At 39.7% G+C, this 18,597-nt stretch overlaps 1 protein-coding gene across 5 annotated transcripts; it reads right to left on the reverse strand.

Annotated features, from left to right (window-relative positions):
• Positions 1 to 760: 760 nt before the first annotated feature.
• tdrd7a (tudor domain containing 7 a) lies at positions 761 to 18,533 on the reverse strand. Of its 5 annotated transcripts, none has more exons than XM_082536413.1 (23): positions 18,188 to 18,417; positions 17,978 to 18,051; positions 17,569 to 17,798; positions 17,307 to 17,451; positions 17,027 to 17,141; positions 16,815 to 16,910; positions 16,604 to 16,632; positions 16,048 to 16,088; positions 15,609 to 15,779; positions 12,910 to 13,341; positions 12,551 to 12,747; positions 11,384 to 11,576; positions 8,023 to 8,134; positions 7,660 to 7,871; positions 6,862 to 6,996; positions 6,171 to 6,254; positions 5,908 to 6,042; positions 5,694 to 5,804; positions 4,953 to 5,124; positions 4,642 to 4,802; positions 3,892 to 4,085; positions 3,448 to 3,608; positions 761 to 1,743 (listed from the first exon to the last, which is right to left on the reverse strand). In XM_082536413.1, the coding sequence occupies exons 3-23, from the start codon at positions 17,770 to 17,772 to the stop codon at positions 1,520 to 1,522; spliced, it is 3,324 nt and encodes a 1,107-aa protein (XP_082392539.1). In that variant the 5' UTR covers positions 17,773 to 17,798; positions 17,978 to 18,051; positions 18,188 to 18,417; the 3' UTR covers positions 761 to 1,519. The 5 variants fall into 5 exon arrangements, with proteins under 5 accessions (XP_082392539.1, XP_082392538.1, XP_082392537.1 ...); XM_082536412.1 differs by having other exon boundaries at positions 18,148 to 18,417; XM_082536411.1 differs by lacking the exons at positions 17,978 to 18,051; positions 18,188 to 18,417 and adding an exon at positions 18,430 to 18,533.
• Positions 18,534 to 18,597: the final 64 nt, after the last annotated feature.

Raw genomic sequence — 18,597 nt, forward strand, 5'->3', positions numbered from 1 at the left:
TTAAAGCTGCAAGAGTCTGGGTAGGATATCGGTTAGTTTGGTGACTGTTAACCGCTTAAGTGCTGGACTCTGGATCCCTATTATTTTACTGTGCAATAAGTTATTGTATTCTTACAAGTACAGAGAGCAAATCTGTACCAATCCGTTTATATTGGTTCTGCAATAAGCACCAAATTAAATTTAGGTTGGCTGAAGCGCAGACAGATGACTGTCTGTTAAAAAGTACTTGTATTTAAAACACTGTGTAGAATAATAAGTGGAGTAACAGATGTTTGTGCAGACACGTTACAGTATATGTTTCTAACACTGAAATCTTAAGTCCACTCAAATCCATTAAAATTGTGAAATTATAATTCAGTCTGATTCAGTTTGTACAGACAGCCAAATAAAACTGTTTAAAATACTCATTCTAATGTGGGTGAAGCTAATAAAATAAGTTAATAATAATAATAATAATAACAACAATAATGCTAAATATTATGTAGCAAAACTCAAAGCTGTTTAATAAAGCACCTGATAAACAAGCAGCACTCTCCCAAGGCAGCTCACTCTGAGCATTATTTGCTTTAAAGGTAATATTACTGTATTTCATGTATATTAACTTTATGTGTTTTTCTTTTTAAAGTTACTTGAAGACATTTGTAATGCAGTTAGTCAGGTCAGGGTAACATGACAGATGTTTACTTGATTACACAGACATTATGTAGGACTAAGATAGGTAATGGATAACAGGTATCAATTTTAAATAACTGGACATGAATAATCTGAGCTCCTTTAATATTATAAAACAACATATTTCAAACTTACTAGACAGCTCTTTTGCTTGACAAAAGTGCCTTTAAAGGTTAGAAGAAAGGTAGAAATGTGAAATGTAAAAGTGAAATCAGGGGTTAAATGTGAAAACGCTAACATTAAACATTCAACATTAAACATTAAACTATATTGTCCATTATACAAAATGATACTGGAAGGCAGAGGTTAAACTTGAAATCTTTATACGGTGCATGCTTTCTATATTTTGAAAATACACATCACACTTGCAAGAATCTGCTGACAAGAAATTGCTCACCCCCCCCCCCAATATTTGCCCAACAAACCGTTAAACTGACATTGTTGATATAAGGAAAAATTTAATGGATTTATGACCCTATCTAGAAAATTGTAATCAGAATTAAACTTTTTGAGCCAGAAGGTATGGACGCACATGCAAACCCACCCCCCAAAAAAAACAACAACAATTTCTTCATAAGTATACATTTCAAATATATATTATATAAATAAACAGCTGGATTCACTGCAATATCAAACTCTGCAAAGTCAGCTCAGCTTAAAGAAAAAGCAAAACATGCAATAAAGAACACATATGGCTTAACTAGAACCAAAAGAAAAATGCAGGAAATTTTTATTAACTTCAAGACTGTGACCCTACCAAATCTCAAAAGTCTTCGTACAGAATAATGAACACTGAAACAGAACAGAGGACATTTATCCCCATGCTTGTGTTTCCATTCTAGGAAGTTCAAGACAGCTCGACATCAATCGCAGTGATAACTGTGTGGATCCAAAGGTCCTGATTATCCACTGTGGTGTCCACTAGGTAAACTGTCAACCTGCGCTCCCAAGGCTCACCTTTGACCTCCGACACATCTTGCACACTGTCCACCACTGCGACCAGTGCGCGATTCTCTACATGATTTCTGAATAACATCGAGGAATCCTCTGACCATTGGTGCTGTGTTACACCTGTGTGATCAGGAAAAGGAAACAACTAGTATGTGTACACCACAGATTTCATATAAAACATGGACATGTCTACTACAACACCCCCCCCACGGCCTTTTGCATTTTGGCTTCCACTATATTGATTGGTAGTAGTGACTATGTTTGGATGGATGGATGATCTCCGTCACACCTCTCTGATCTTTCAACTAACAAAACCTCCAAATAGAACTCAGTCAGCTGGTAAGTTGCTTCTGATTTTCCTTGAAGCAGGGTAAAATAGGCCAAACTTTGGAACAGTCTGCCTCTTCAAACTAAGATCTCTCCAACACTCGACATCTTTAAAACCTGTCTGAAAACACATCTTTACTCACTAGCTTTTAATTCTGACTCAGTTTTTGTTTTGTTCTTTGTGTTTGTTCTACTTTTTACCTTTTTAAAATGTGCTTATAAATAAATTGATTGATTACTAAGTTGGGCTGTCAAGTTAAGTCACATGCAACAAGATTTGCTTGTTGAACACTTCTTTGCAAGTGGCAAGCAGTCCCATGAAGGACACTCCAGGTTTCAGATGGTAGCTAACCCTCAAACAGAATTTTGCTATTCCAATAGTAGACATAATTGTACCTAGGGCTGTGGGATATGACCAAAACCTCATATCCCGATATAAGACATTTATCGCCCCGACAACGAGATATATCACAAAAATGTTACATTTTCTGTAAATTCTGTGAATCTCGGGCAACTCTACTTGCGTGAAGTTTTTTCAGCTGGGCGTCGTGTACCTGGAGTTGAGTGTGTCACATAAGTTGAAACTACCACAATTTTCTTTGTATTTATTACACTGCGTGCTAGCGAGACAGAAGCTAAGCTCGCTGCAACATGGCAAATGCCTCAACGCTACCCGAAATTGAACCTCCCCCACCCTCATTCAGATCTGGCATTTGGAACTATTTTGGTTTTCATGTGAAGCATGACCCTGAAGGTAAGCGCGCCATGGACAACAGTAAAACAGTATGTCGGATGTGCCACGCAATGCTCAATTACATTGGTGGGAACTAGTGCGTTAGCGCAGTTAGCTCATTAACGTGTTGACGCCGTCCAGCCCCACACACGGGGTGATCCGCGGTAGCTCGTTAATGGAGATTTGCGCCATTATGGCGTTAAAGTAATTTTAACGAGATTAACGCTGACAGCACTAGTGGGAACACAATGAATATGACTGCACATTTACGCCAACATCATCCTAGTGCAAAGACAAGTGGAAGCAGACAAAAACAATAAGCACGCATGCTACAAACTTTACCCGAGTCATTTAGACAGCCGTTAGCACATGCTTCTCCTTATGGGGACCTGATATGTTTAATATGCTGCTGAGAATATAGCCCAGAAGAAGCGTATAGTATAGCTTTTATTTTGGAAAGAGCCATTTCTCTGTAATAAACCCTCTTTTCCAAAGATGAGTGATTTCTCGATCAGATAGATTTTATTTTTTTATTATTTTTTTGTTTCAGCAACATTAAATTTAAAAACTACTTTTGAGTTAAAACATATTTATAATTTTAATGAATGACAAATTAAAAAGGCATGAACATTTTTTGTGTCGAAAAAATATCGAACCGTGACACCAAAGTATCGAACCGAACCGTGAATTTTGCGTATCGTTGCACCCCTACTATCCATCTATATGTAAAAAACCAGTGAAGCTATATGAAGACAATAACTCACCTGCCAGTTGTGCAGTCATAGCCTGGAAGGGCAGCTGTCTGAACTCCTCTATTAAGGGCCTGATGAGCGTACTGTGGACTAGCTCATGCTTACCGTAGTCCAGCTGGTAGACAGACACCAAGCCATTGGAAAGACTCCCCTTCACCTTCACACGGTGCCAACTACATACAGGTAAACATCGGTTAAGCCATTGACCCTGACACAATAGCAACTTATTGATTTTAAACTGTGAACCTTGGCATCACACAGCAAAGCAGTTGAAGGTTTTCCTCCTAATATAAACTTATAAAAGAAGAATTCTTTAAGAATATCTTTTATAATTTTGGAGTCTCAAAAATATGCTACAAAGACAACAATGTGTTAGGGAAGGAGAGAGAATAAATGAAGTAGTTGATTTATTTCGGGAAAAACTGACAGACCTTTAGCAGCCATGTGTCGACTTACTTTTTGTCTATTTTGGCAGCATAGATGTGCCCTTTCTGGATGGTGGTGGTTGGGTTGGTCTTCCCTGTCTGGTTGTAATAAAGCATCATCTCCCCCATCAACACCACCAGCTTATGCAGGTCATGCCAAGCCTGCAGCACAAAGTAACCAGGGTGGCATGCCACTGGTACGAACACATCTATATTCTGACCAGGCTGAAAGAAGAGGACAAGGAAAATGACTTCTTGGTACTCCAGCTTTTTTTGGGTCTGGAATAACCCCAAACCCATATTCTTTACTAATTTAATTTGACCATAATCTGTAAACGGATGTGAGAAATTGCTCTCTCTCTCTCACACACACACACACACACACACACACACACACCCCAAATTTGAACAGCAAGATTATGTTGAACTTTTAACTGGAAAACTCTATTCATTTTCAATGCTTCAATGTTACAGTTTTATTGTTGGACTGTAGTAGAGTAACTGCATGTTTCACCATGCAAAACAATTGTTTTATTTTAAACTAAGCCTTGATGAACTTCAGTTTATTCTCTCTGAAACAAACCACTTTGGCTTCACCATGCTCCCCTCTAAACCAACTTTTTTCAGATTGGCTCCCCTGGCAACAAAAGCATTTAAAGGAGTGGTAGGGAGGAGTTTTGTGCTTAAAGCCAGGGCTGCGTGCTTGAGACTATTCAAGCACACAGACTATTCTTGCAGCCATCTTTTACTCCCAGTAGAAGGTTATCTCATCTTCACGCACCAAGGGGAGATCCAGCAGAGGTGGCAGCTGAAGTAGTTGCGTCTGAGTTTTGGTGGTAGCATCCCCGCCCCCTGCTATGTGACGTAGCTGCGGTGAAGCCTTCACAGCGGGATTCGAGACTGAGCTGCTGAGAGACGACCTCTCCATCACAGGAGTGAGACCTACAAGTTTAAACAGCACCCCATTCCAAATATTACATTAGAGATTATGAGCTTAAATAAAAAAAAATAAAAAATAAAAGTTTCAGGTCAAATGTTTACTGCTGGTAGGAAGTATTTCAGACCCAGAATGTTTATGATGCGCACCATTACCTGTATTCATGTTGCAACTGGTGATTGTGTTGTTTTGTATTGTGAGCTTCTTCCACAACTCTGACTGGGCCAAGTGATGGTTGATGCTCTCGTCCAAATGCTGACCGCCAACGCCAATGAAAAGATACATATAGACAAGCGTGTCCTTTGTGTCCTGGTTTAATTTCAAGATCTGAAAATGAAAAGAATGGTTAAAAGAATGCATGGACAAAATGTACAAATTGAGAGCTTAAATTTATCGTGACTGCTTTACACAGTTGCACTTTGGAGTTAACTGATATTTAACTGCACGTCTACTAATGAATCAAAATACGACAACCAGAAGTCTAACACACTGTTAGAACCTACAAGACCTGTGATTTGCCCTGTGATGTACAGCACTAATACAGTGCCAGCAGATCCTTTATTCTGTGCATTTTGAGTGAAAGAGCCAACACAAATCATATTTGGTCCAACACATTCTCATTATCCATCAGAAGTTCATGGTTTGTGGATCGTTAGACCAGTGCTAGTAGATGCTGTCCATAGCTCTTCCACTAGCAATGCTGGTTATGGTATGTCTCAACAGTCAAATCTTTCCTGTTTAGAGATACTTCATTCCATTTACCTGAAAATTTGTCAAAAATCACTTCTTTCACACTGGCCATTATTCCAGTATGCAATTACAAGTTACTGTGCTTCAAAGTGAAGATTTTATTATCAGCAGCATTTACCAAGTCTATTTTTTGATGTAGATAGTACCTTCATTCTACAGGCTTCAGAGCCCATAACAGCCTCCTTCACCCACAGAATGGCCTCTTGGCTCCAGTCACCCTCAGGAACAGGAAGGTCAGCTAGGCGACATTTAATAGCCTGGAGAAGACACACTTACAAACCTTTACATGTGTTACAAAACTCGTGAAGCCTGTCTGACCACTGATCTCTCCATCACCTAGAACAAACACAAGTAACTAACCTGTGGTGGGATGATAATGAAGTCTTTCAAAAGAAGAGGGGGGATCTCCCGAAGATCAGTGAGTTCTAGTGTTGCTGGGACACCAAAGTCAATGACAGAAATCTCCATCACTCTGTTACCGTACATATTGGTGATCTAAAATTAAAAGCAACAGAAGATGAAGAAGAAAAACTTACTGGTCATGATTTTTGCCATTCTCAAAACATTTCTTTCAATTATTTTTAAGTCTTCAAACAAATACATTGCCAATATTTGATTCCTACCTCAACTCTGGCCCACTTTTCTTTGTAGCGAGCTAGACAGAACTTGCCAATGAAGGGCCTAGACACCAGGAACTCAGATGTGATCTAGTAGTGGGGGGGGGACGACGACAAACAAACAGAAAAACCCAGTAACAGTGTTAGAAAGCTTCGCCCATTCCACAGGTGAAACGGCAGTTGCAAGGAACTCATATCTGAAAGAAGTACAAATAATGAATAAATCCCAGTAAATGACAGACAAGTGTCTGAAGTCTTTGGTGGGGATCAAATGCACTGTCAACGAGATAAAAGACAGGCACAAAAAAGAAGAAGAAAGGAAGCCATTCGTGCTCAAAGGTCATCCTTAAGGAAAAACCTCCAACAAGAACTTTTTTTTTTTTTTTTTTTTTTTTAAAACTAGATGTTTTTTTGCATTCATTGTTCTTTGTATTTAAAGTAAATGCATGCTTCTGAAAAGCAATTTAAACAGCCAATGTGAGGTACAACAACTGCACAAAAACCTCATTGTCCCTGAGGCCCAGTATGGGGAATGTATTTTTCCCCCTCCTTATCTTTATCACTTTATCACTGTTTATAACTTCTCACAAAAACACATGACGAAAAATACAATCCTGCACACATAGTATGTGGAAATACCCTTATTCCATTGTCTTCCACTCTTCCATGAATGTATGTACTATAAAGTATTATATACCTGGGAAATGAAGTAGGCCTCTGTTTCTTCTAGTAACTTGCTCAGTCTTGCAGTTCCACGGGAAGGGAGCTGGCAGTACAAGGTGCCATCTTGACACACATTTGTGACAGACACATCCTGATAGGTAACATTTACCTACAGGAAACAGTATCATATTATACAATGCTGGAAGAATTCATCAAAAACTTGTGTGATGCAGCAATGATGATAATGGTTAGAGTCTCACGCACAAAACAGTCTTTGCATTTTCATCTTATTTCTGGCCATTTGATGAGCTAAAATGAGTGCATTATGCTTCAATAAATGAAACCCAGATTAATTTATTGAAGAATAATGAACTCATTTTTAAAAAAAAGCAATTTTATTACTACAATACATTAAAAAAAAAACAAAAAAAAAACCAATGAAGATAATGAAAGTTTTGCTGCACTCCCAAAGTTATTTTTGTACTCTTGCATTTTTAAATCAAGTAACACGTGTTTCTCAGGAAAAATAACAAGCAGCAAGCTCTGCCTGAGGGCTAACAAATCACTTTGCCCAAAGCTGAATATAAAACTGCAGTTTCCAAACCACCCACACACGCAAACACACACCCCTACTGTAACATAAGACACAATAAAGTACGGGTAACACAGCACCACTTAGTGGTTATGTTGAGTTTATAAGAAAAATATGAAAAGGGGAGGAAAATAATTACAAATCTAAGTCTTCCCCACTAGAACTAATTGTCTGACCACATTTTATTTAAAAAAAAAAAAAAAAAAAAAAGGGTATATCCTCAATAATATGTAAACCTACAGACAGAGGGTTGTTCATGGTCTTGTCCTGTAGAACCTTCAGGCAGGCGGAGTTGATGTTGAGGTCGTCATCCTGTGAAGTATCATAAAGTACTGCTGTAGGTACTTCACTCTCTTGGCATGGCTCTAATGTTTCCATCAGCAGGATCTTTCCAATTGCCACATTATCCATAAGTGAGAGCACCAATGGATGGGAGCTGAATCTTTCTAGGCCTGACAGGAGGATAGTAAAGAAATGGAAAAAGATGAAGACAATGGCAAGAGCATCAGGGTAACAGAAACTCCTAAAAACACTTCCTTTATCTAGAGATTGAGTTTGTTCTGTATAAAACAGTTAAACAGAATTTCCTAATGTTCTACATACCTGCAAGCTGAACATTAGTGGCTTGAAAGGGCAGGGAAAGAAAGTCCCTGTGTAGTTCCAGCAGATTTTTCATGTTAGTCTCTACAGAGAAGCCATAATCCATGTAGTAAACCTGACAGACACACAGAGAGGTTCTTTGGTTTCACATGTCTACGTACACACACACACACACACACACACACACACACACACACACACACTAAATATTATAAGACTTTTGGACGCCTTTTAATACACATTGTATTGTGATGGCGCTTATACATCAGTCTCACACAATTTGAGACTAAACTTACAATAAAACAACAATAAAACAACAACAACAACAACAAAAACATACAGAGTATTAATTTTCAAAAGTAAGAATGCACTCTTTGCAAGTGTACATAAAGTTGGTTTAGTTTAACATTAGAACCACAAAAGGGGGTAATTTGGCATTTATAAAAAAAAATTTAAAAAAATCCTTTTACCTCTGTTAAAATAAAACCATCATCTCATATTCCTACACAGTGCTTATTCATCAAATACTGAATTTCTAGGGGTGCTGAATTTTAAACAAATATTTTGACATGAAAGATGCTATAACATGAGCCAGAGCTAGACAGATGTTATAGATAAATAAATGTATACGTTATAGTATTTAGATAAAAAAAAAAAAAAAAAAAAAATATATATATAATAATAATAATAATTAACTGCCAAGGTGAGCATGGGATTCTGAACTACAGGGAGTGCATAATTATTAGGCAAATATACATTTCTGACATTCAAAAACAAAACAAAAACAAATCGGCGACCAAGATAGCCACCTTTCTTTGCAAGGACACTCAAAAGCCTGCCATCCATGGATTCTGTCAGTGTTTTGATCTGTTCACCATCAACATTGCGTGCAGCAGCAACCACAGCCTCCCAGACACTGTTCAGAGAGGTGTACTGTTTTCCCTCCTTGTAAATCTCACATTTGATGATGGACCACAGGTTCTCAATGGGGTTCAGATCAGGTGAACAAGGTGGCCATGTCATTAGTTTTTCTTCTTTTATACCCTTTCTTGCCAGCCACGCTGTGGAGTACTTGGACGCGTGTGATGGAGCATTGTCCTGCATGAAAATCATGTTTTTCTTGAAGGATGCAGACTTCTTCCTGTACCACTGCTTGAAGAAGGTGTCTTCCAGAAACTGGCAGTAGGACTGGGAGTTGAGCTTGACTCCATCCTCAACCCGAAAAGGCCCCACAAGCTCATCTTTATGATACCAGCCCAAACCAGTACTCCACCTCCACCTTGCTGGCGTCTGAGTCGGACTGGAGCTCTCTGCCCTTTACCAATCCAGCCACGGGCCCATCCATCTGGCCCATCAAGACTCACTCTCATTTCATCAGTCCATAAAACCTTAGAAAAAACACTCTTGAGATATTTCTTGGCCCAGTCTTGACGTTTCAGCTTGTGTGTCTTGTTCAGTGGTGGTCGTCTTTCAGCCTTTCTTACCTTGGCCATGTCTCTGAGTATTGCACACCTTGTGCTTTTGGGCACTCCAGTGATGTTGCAGCTCTGAAATATGGCCAAACTGGTGGCAAGTGGCATCTTGGCAGCTGCACGCTTGACTTTTCTCAGTTCATGGGCAGTTATTTGGCGCCTTGGTTTTTCCACACGCTTCTTGCGACCCTGTTGACTATTTTGAATGAAACGCTTGATTGTTCAATGATCACGCTTCAGAAGCTTTGCAATTTTGAGACTGTTGCATCCCTCTGCAAGATATCTCACTATTTTTGACTTTTCTGAGCCTGTCAAGTCCTTCTTTTGACCCATTTTTCCAAAGGAAAGGACGTTGCCTAATAATTATGCACACCTGATATAGGGTGTTGATGTCATTAGACCACACCCCTTCTTATTACAGAGATGCACATCACCTAATATGCTTAATTGGTAGTAGGCTTTCGAGCCTATACAGCTTGGAGTAAGACAACATGCATGAAGAGGATGATGTGGACAAAATACTCATTTGCCTAATAATTCTGCACTCCCTGTAAAGCAGAGTGGGTAAGAGGTGGGAGTGTGCGACCAAACATGTGGAGAACTGGCCATTTTACTGACTGTACAGAGCAGCGAGGAAACCATAGCTGAACCCAACTGAGAGTGCACAGTATGGAGAACTAATCCAAGGGAAATACATTTTTTTGTTGCAGGAGAGGTCAAAATTACACTTTCTGGCAGAGACAGAACAATAAATTCAAATTTCTTTGTATTGTGAGAAACTGGAAAACCCATGCAAATACAAATTTTCCAGTGTGTCAAGTTTAAAATACTTTCAAAGCAAACTATGCTGCCTATCTTAATTTGCGTAAGCATGCCATTTTCGTAAGTCACTTGTCCTTAAACTTGCATTTTTTTTTATTTACATAGACTAACAGCCACACTATCAAACTCATCTTCTTCAACTAATTCTTAAGAAAGGGAAACCGTAGTATCATTAGATTTTAATCCACCAATGTGTGGGATCATCTAGACAAGCGGTCTCCAACCTTTTTTGCACCACGGACCGGTTTATGCCTGACAATATTTTCACGGACCAGCCTTTAAGGTGTCGCGGATAAATACAACAAAATAAAACTAGTACCGGTACCGAAAAAAAAGAAGATTTATTCATAACACACGTGAAAAGACCCAGGAAAACCGAGTTAACGATAAAAATGATAACAAAATAACGCTGAAAACCGATAAAAACCATACATTTCACACCTGAGCCTCAACTTTTGCGGCCCGGTACCAAACGACTCACGGACCGGTACCGGTCCGAGGCCCGGGGGTTGGGGACCGCTGATCTAGACTGAGAATGAAACAAAAAGAAGAGCTCTGAATGACCTTCAATATGCCTGGAGAACTCTTCCTGAGCACCACTTAAAGAAATTCCAAGAAACAGAGTTCAGTCTGTGTTAAAGAGTAACATGTGGGCATACCAATATTGACTTTCAAGTCTGTTCAAGTCTGTATATGCTTTACTTCTATTCAGGTTTCATAAATCACTGCCACCATCTCCAATTTTCCCAGCAAAATATAGAGAAATGAGACATGGATCAAGACTTTTGGACAGTTAAATGCTCTTACACTTATAAAAACTGCCTGATGGTTTAGCCAAATTAAAAAGCTTGGCTCTATCAATATAATTTACTGAGACGCATAAAGGGGATTAAAAAAACAACAACAACAACAACAAAAACAGTGACATTGTGTGTCAGAAACTCTCAGGGTGACTAAAATTGTAGTGGGTGCAACTAGATATTTTAAATATAAACATTTAGGACTTTAAGGACTTATAAACACACTAGCACAGAACTATGGTTAAAAATAAATAAATTCAAGAAATTTACCTTGACCTTGTTGGGGCCTGTGACCTCTAACACCTGCCCTCTGGCCATCTCAGCTCCATCCTCACCTCTGACAGCTACAAGCTGACCAACTATGGGATTAGACACAGGATGCTGAATGGAGTTTTGGCTGTAAAAGGTTTGCATGGCATCCTCCATGGCTTCCTGGGCGTTGGAGTAATTCTCACCTACATACCTGAAGAAAGACAGATTTTCACTTCACTCTTCAATTTGTCATAACTTACTGTGGGGGAAAACATTTTTGTATTTTCAAATTAAATCCAAATAATGAAGGTTGCAAGACATGATTTTAGTCATAATAAATCACAAACAAACAAAAAAAAGACTGAATTGATATTATGTAATAATAATAATAATAATAATAATAATAATAATAATAATAATAAATTGCGTTTATATAGCGCTTTTCGAGACCCTCAAAGCACTTTACAATTCCACTATTCATTCACTCTCACATTCACACACTGGTGGAGGCAAGCTACAGTTGTAGCCATAGCTGGCCTGGGGCAGACTGACAGAAGCGAGGCTGCCATATCACGCCATCAGCCCCTCTGGCCATCACCAGTAGGCAGTAGGTGAAGTGTCTTGCCCAAGGACAACGACCAATATGTAGGTGAGAACTACTCCAACGGCCAGGATCGTGGCTCAAGAGTTGGGAGTTCGCCTTGTAATCGGAAGGTTGCCGGTTCGAGCCCCGGCTTGGACAGTCTCGGTCATTGTGTCCTTGGGCAAGACACTTCACCCATTGCCTACTGGTGGTGGTCAGAGGGCCCGGTGGCGCCAGTGTCCGGCAGCCTCGCCTCTGTCAGTGCGCCCCAGGGTGGCTGTGGCTACAATGTAGCTTGCCATCACCAGTGTGTGTGTGTGAATGGGTGGATGACTGGATATGTAAAGCGCTTTGGGGTCCTTAGGGAGTAGTAAAGCGCTATATAAATACAGGCCATTTACCAAGACAGACAGAGCTGGGGATCGAACCGGCAACCTTCCGGTTACAAGATGAACTTCCCAACCCCCTGAACCACGGTATGTTGATAACAAAAGGTTTTGGATTTTTCTCTTCCATTTTGTTGACTGGGTTTAAATTATTTTTTAGATTTAATAATGCATTAAGAAGTACAAAAATGTCTGCATTAATAAAGTCTGTCTCACCTTACAGTAACGGCATTGGTGGTCTTGACTTCAGTAACCAGCACTGATGGGTATTGCACTGAGGGAAGAACTAAAGAGGGAGGAACCACAGGACTCAGGACCTTCAGACCAGAAGGAAGAGGATGCCTTATACCCTGCTGGTTTTCTCGACCGTCTGTGGGTTTTATGTCTGCTCTGCTTGATTTGTAGAGGATGGCCTGATCACAGGAAAGAACGAAAACATAACCATTGTTAAAATCATTGTTGTTTTAGCTGCAAACAATCACCATTTTCACCCCTACAGTTTCTGTGTTACCCATCAGAACACCTACTGCTGTTTACTCAACTTATACGTCACCTACACTGCATCAATCTCTTACCTTCTTCTTGTCATGTGGCGAGGGGTACTCCACATTGCATATATCAAGCAAAAGAGACAAGTTGTCCAGCACATGCTCAGGGAATGGCACCTTGTATGCCTCCATAAAAAGTTTGGGCATAGCATGGGCCCACAGACCCTGGCTGTATTTGGAAAGGAGCTCCTTTATTTTCTGACGAACATCAGCTGAGACAACAGCACACGGTTTTGATGGAGGACATGGTGTAGAATCAGAAGTGGGATTGAATGTGACTTGTGTACAAGGGCTTTCAGGTGTTGAGGGACATGAAGAAAAATGTGTGCTGGTAGTGCTTAAATTGTTGAGCGATGCTTGTGAAGTGCTGGTGGTGCTCTTTAAAGGAACAGGAGATTTCTTGGTAGGCAGAGGAGGGTAGACCAGCTGGTCGGCTCGGTTGGTGGAAAGTTCCTCTACCTTTGGAAGAAGATAAATGAGACACACAAAAAAGTGAACATCTTAAATAAAGCTGTTAAGCATACAATCAAAGACCGCAACACACCTCCAACTTACCCCATCTCTAACACCCTTCTGTCATTCTAACCCTCTCCATGACCACCTTCACTAAATCCAGGAATCTTACATGTACTCCTGCCTGGCAGCTCCATTAAAATTCTTTGTCTAATAAATCCACTGTACCTCATTTGCACAATTCCAAACCATCTCAACCTTGCCTCAAACTTTGTCTACTCAAACTCTGACTCATTTTTAATCTTGTCTATCCTGGTCATTCCCAGTGAAATTCTGAGCATCTTAAACTCTGCTACCTCCCTCTCATTTTATACGTGTGTATTCTGTCTTGCATCCAACTTTCTTCTTCACTCCAGTGCATACCTCCATCTTTCCAGACTCTCCTTCACCTGCTCGCTACTTTTACTACAGATTGGTGCTCACAGATGACATCCAGGGAAACTCCTACTTGACCTCATCTGTCAACCTGCCCATCAACACTGCAAGCAAGAAGGGGCTCAGAGCTGATCCCTGATGTAATCCCATCCCCATCTTGAACCCATCTGTCACTCCCATTACACACCTCACCACCATTTCAGTGTCCGCATACATATCCTATACCACCTCACATGCTTCTCCTTGCCACTCCTGACTTCCTCGTGCAGTACAATAGTTAGCTGGCACCTTATCATATGCTTTCTCTACATCCACAGAGACACAGGGCCTGTCTCAATATGCGTTCTCGTGATACGTCATCAGTCGGAGACCAAGTACTGTTCCAATTCAAAGTACGCATCAAGCCGAGAACACGAAAAAGTCCCGGATGTGTTCTCGCTCCGCCCGTTTTATCGAGCATGCATCGGTGGTGACTTGTGTGGACTTGGTACAGCTAAATATCCCAGAATGCATTTCGTCCAAAACTCAAATGCAGTAATGGCGGACGTGCGGGGCTAAAAACTTTTAAATATTACTCTTTCTGAGTCACAAAATAAACTTTTAAGTTATTTTCAAGCGAGAATGTAGCTGTGTAAGCTTCAAATATCTGCTCGATTTATCAAGATATCATATATTTCAAAATGTGCTCTGATGTTTTTGGAGACGTCTGTGACCCGCCAGCTCTATAGCAGATATGGCCTGCATGGTAAATGGCCTGCATTTGTATAGCGCTTTTCTAGTCCATAGGACCCCAAAGCGCTTTACACTACATTCAGTCATTCACCCATTCACACACACATTCACACACTGGCGATAGCGAGGTTGAGGATCACTAGAGCCGGCGAGAGCAGCGGACTCCCGGCGCAACATTTTCAACCCCCCCTACGGTCTTTTCGCTACTCGGGTTAAACAAACCCCAAACCCCAGCAGCTGCCTATTGTATTGAGTGTCCACTAAAATATAAATAAAAGCGTTCTAACATCTCACCTGCTTGTTTTTATTAAAACATACATGTACACTATTTTTATTTTATTTCGCTACTGAGGTTAAACATGATATATAAGTCACTTAGATCACTTCTAAAAGTTAACGTTTGGTTTATTTCAGTGTTTTATTTGTTCCTGAGTAAATCGGTTTGGCTGTGATTAAAGTTAAGCTTCATAACATATTACTCAGTTAAATTAAGAGGGGACAGCAGTAAAAACTCCGGACCTGTGACATCATCAAGTACGCTGGTGTTCCAAATGTAGAAATCGCGAGTCTGTGCTCACGTTCTCGGCAAGTCCGTACTCCCGTGCGGTCTCGGCAAGTCCGGTCTCCCCGAGAACGCGAGTGCGTACTCGCGTACTTAAAATTGAGAAAAGGCCACAGTGAAGCTCCTTCTAGTGCACTCTTCTGGCATGAAGCCATACTGCTGCTCATTGACTGCCACCTCTCTTAAGCTAGCTTCAACAACTCTGAGGCCTAGCATTACTTTTTCATTTGCTATAGGTCTGAAAACTAGTACTGGTAACGATTTCAACTGAAAATACTATCACTTCCTAAGAGTTTGTTAAAGAAAAAAAACTTGACTAAAAGTACTTTTTTTAAAAGGCATCACGATACGTCCACAACCACCCTTACTAACCCTTTTTTGGCATTTTAAACTACAAGTTTTCAAAATAATTGATTCTGAGACTGCAGAACTGAGTGTGAAATTGAAAACTGTCACTGGGTTTACAACCTAACATAAAACAAGACATTAAAAAGAACAAAAAAAAAAAAAAAAAAAAAACAAAAACCCAAAATACTCAACTTACGGTACACACGTGTGTCCACTTTGCCATGTCCCTGAGCACCTGAGGATGGAGGTTCCGACTGAACGTATCACAATAGAGTTCTGAGAGTTTTGACATCCACAGTCCACTGTAGTACTTCTCCAGGAGCTGACTTATTTGACTCTGCACCAGCTCCACGTCATACTCACTATCCTGCATGGAGGGATTTGAACGATCATGTGTTGCATTGCCACCTATGGGTTAAAACTTTCTACTATACCATATTATCAAAACTATGCAAAAGTTATTTTCTTAAACAGAAAGCATCTGATGTGACTTCAGTGATCAAATAGTTTAACTGAAATAGTATAAATATGGATTCTGAGTAAAAAAATACACTTAGAAGTATTAAGATTGTCCTGACCATCTAAAGAGCACTTTGTATTCTAATATTGACAAAATTAACAGCAACAGACCGTACCTGGGATTGGCTGGGCATAGATACTCGCTGTAGGTTCACTTCTGAAAAATGTTTGAAAAGATAGAAATTAAGTAAATTCACTTTGATACAAGCCAGTCTCAAAAGCAGAGCACTGCTGTTTGTTGTTAATCTTTATACATATGCTCTATTAACTTCTTAAATCAATCATTAGCACTAGAGCAAAACTTTGTTTCATTTCAGATCCTATGATTATTGTGACCATACATTGTTCTGAGCACTATAGCTGATAAAAAGTCAAACACTTCAATATGGTGCTGGTTAAACTGTCATCTGTGCAGCTGATTACAAGAGTTATATATTGTGATGCTGCACAGCCAAATTCACTTTGCTAACAAGCTTGGTACTGTTTGTACTTTTCTTTAGTAATACATTTCTAAGCCTGACTTGAAAAGATCTAAAAAATATGCCCAAAGAGCAGTTTAAAAGCAGATATATGCAAAAGCACTATATTTGTGTAACTCTTGTTATACTTGGATTCAACTTAGAAAGTTGTGCTATCAGAAAAAAAAAAAAAAAGAGGAAAAATCTCAAATACCTTTGGAGTTCATCAAGTTCTTCTCTTTCCTGTTAGCAACATAGATATCTTAAAGCACAATGTGATTTCATAACAATAAGCTGTCACTCAACAGGACACAGAATTTTGCATTCATGTAGCTATGATTCTTAAAGGCTATACATACTAAAATTACACAGTACATTTTTTTGAGGAGAGCTTAAGCTTAATTTGCCCACAAGTGTATCTTCACCTGTTAAGTGTAACACATGCTGGTTTTAAAGCTGGTTGAGGAGCTGGTTGTCGGTGTTCAACTGGTGTGATGGAGCTGAAACCTTGATCCAACTTCCTAGCATTTGAGAAGATTATGACAGAGTGTGACAAAGAATTTCTGCAAAGCTGAATTTATTGTCTAAATATTGCTTATAATTCCTTGAATAAATAAGTAAAGAAGATATTGTTAACCTGTAGTCCCCTGAGGCACTGAAACCTCTATAGCCACCATAGGGCCAAGAACGGTTTTTTGATGAATAACATTTACTATGAGCAGAAGGTTGGCGGAGTGAAGTCCTTGGCCTCACTAAAACCAAGGAAAGAAAAACAAACCATATAAATAATGACCAATGTTTCCCCACAGATACAGTGTATGAAAACCTGCCCAATCATTATGACATTAATCTTTTTTTTCTTCTCTGTCTAAGACGAGACCATGATTAATTAGTTGTTCCAACTAAGAAACACCTACCATTGAGCATGTACGAGTTGGGAGGCTTGAATCTCATCTTGCAGTTCACAATCTGGGAGCGACCAGATTTCTTCGAGGTTTTCTGCCTGGCAACCAATTGAGCAATGTTGGCAGTCTCCTCATACACTGCAGCTAAGCACTGTAACTAAGGTAAAGATTAATAAAAAATTGTTTAATAAAAATTTCTAGCAGTTATACGTCTCCCAGTTCTTTGATGAGGCAGTAGTGTAGAGGGAAAACATTTTTTAAACAATACACTCACCTGACCCATGCCGTACTCAAGTTTCACAACGGAGGGAATGCTTCTGAGGTAGTCCTCGAGCTTTGAGAAGCCCAGCTTCTCCAGTGGGATGTTCTCTCCACACAGTGACCGGTACTCCGACTGAAGGTTGTCAATTGACACGCCGTCTTTGCTGGACTGGAGGACAGCCCGCAATATCCTCTTGACGAACTCGGCATCTGCCATCTTGGCAAACTGAGACTTGCACAGAACTGAGAAAAAACGGAAAGCAAAACATGTTTTTTTAAAAAAACAAAAAAACAAAAAACATAACATTGTAACAAAAATGTGAGCTTCAACAGCACATTTCTTATTTTCAAAGAGCTCTGATATATTTTACAGTTTGGATACTTTAAAAATCTACAAATCTTTGGTCCCTAAGTTAACATACCAACACGTTTGGGGCACACTCATTATGTCCGAAATCTTTTTTTTTTTCTTTCCACTCAGGTTCATGAATTTAGCCTGTAAAGGGAGTCACAGGAGTGACTAACGATTAGGTAGGAGTTTCAGGTGTCGAAAACCTCACCAATAAGTTTGGTGTGTGAGATTTTGGTATACCACGTTTGTATCATTGATGCAAAGAGCAAAATCTCAGTGCCTCATTACTGGACTCCTTTTTAATCCTCATGGAGAAAAATGGCGCAAACCGCGGGAGTTGGCTAACGGCTAACTGTTAGTACAAAGTAGCTCGTTCAGAGGTCGGAAATAGTCCTTCATTTCGGCCCACAGTTGACATAAACCATAAACCAGCGAAAAACATCTATATTGCGCAATTAACATCAACTTAAATTTGGTAATTTTATCGACAGGGAGACGGTTAAAAGTTAATAGTACCTGCACCTGTTAACCAAACGCCTGGAAACTCTTCTCTCGCGAACTCAAAATCTCGCGCACGCCCACAACTCCCAGTAGTTAATTATCCTGAAGAGCACAATTTTGAACCGCCTCATATACGTTTAAACATTACGTCGCTTTTTTTTTTATTTGTCTCGTAAACATTTAGCTAGC

This window comes from Aulonocara stuartgranti (genome assembly GCF_965226115.1).
Source record: "Aulonocara stuartgranti genome assembly, chromosome: 6".
Classification (NCBI taxonomy): domain Eukaryota; kingdom Metazoa; phylum Chordata; class Actinopteri; order Cichliformes; family Cichlidae; genus Aulonocara; species Aulonocara stuartgranti.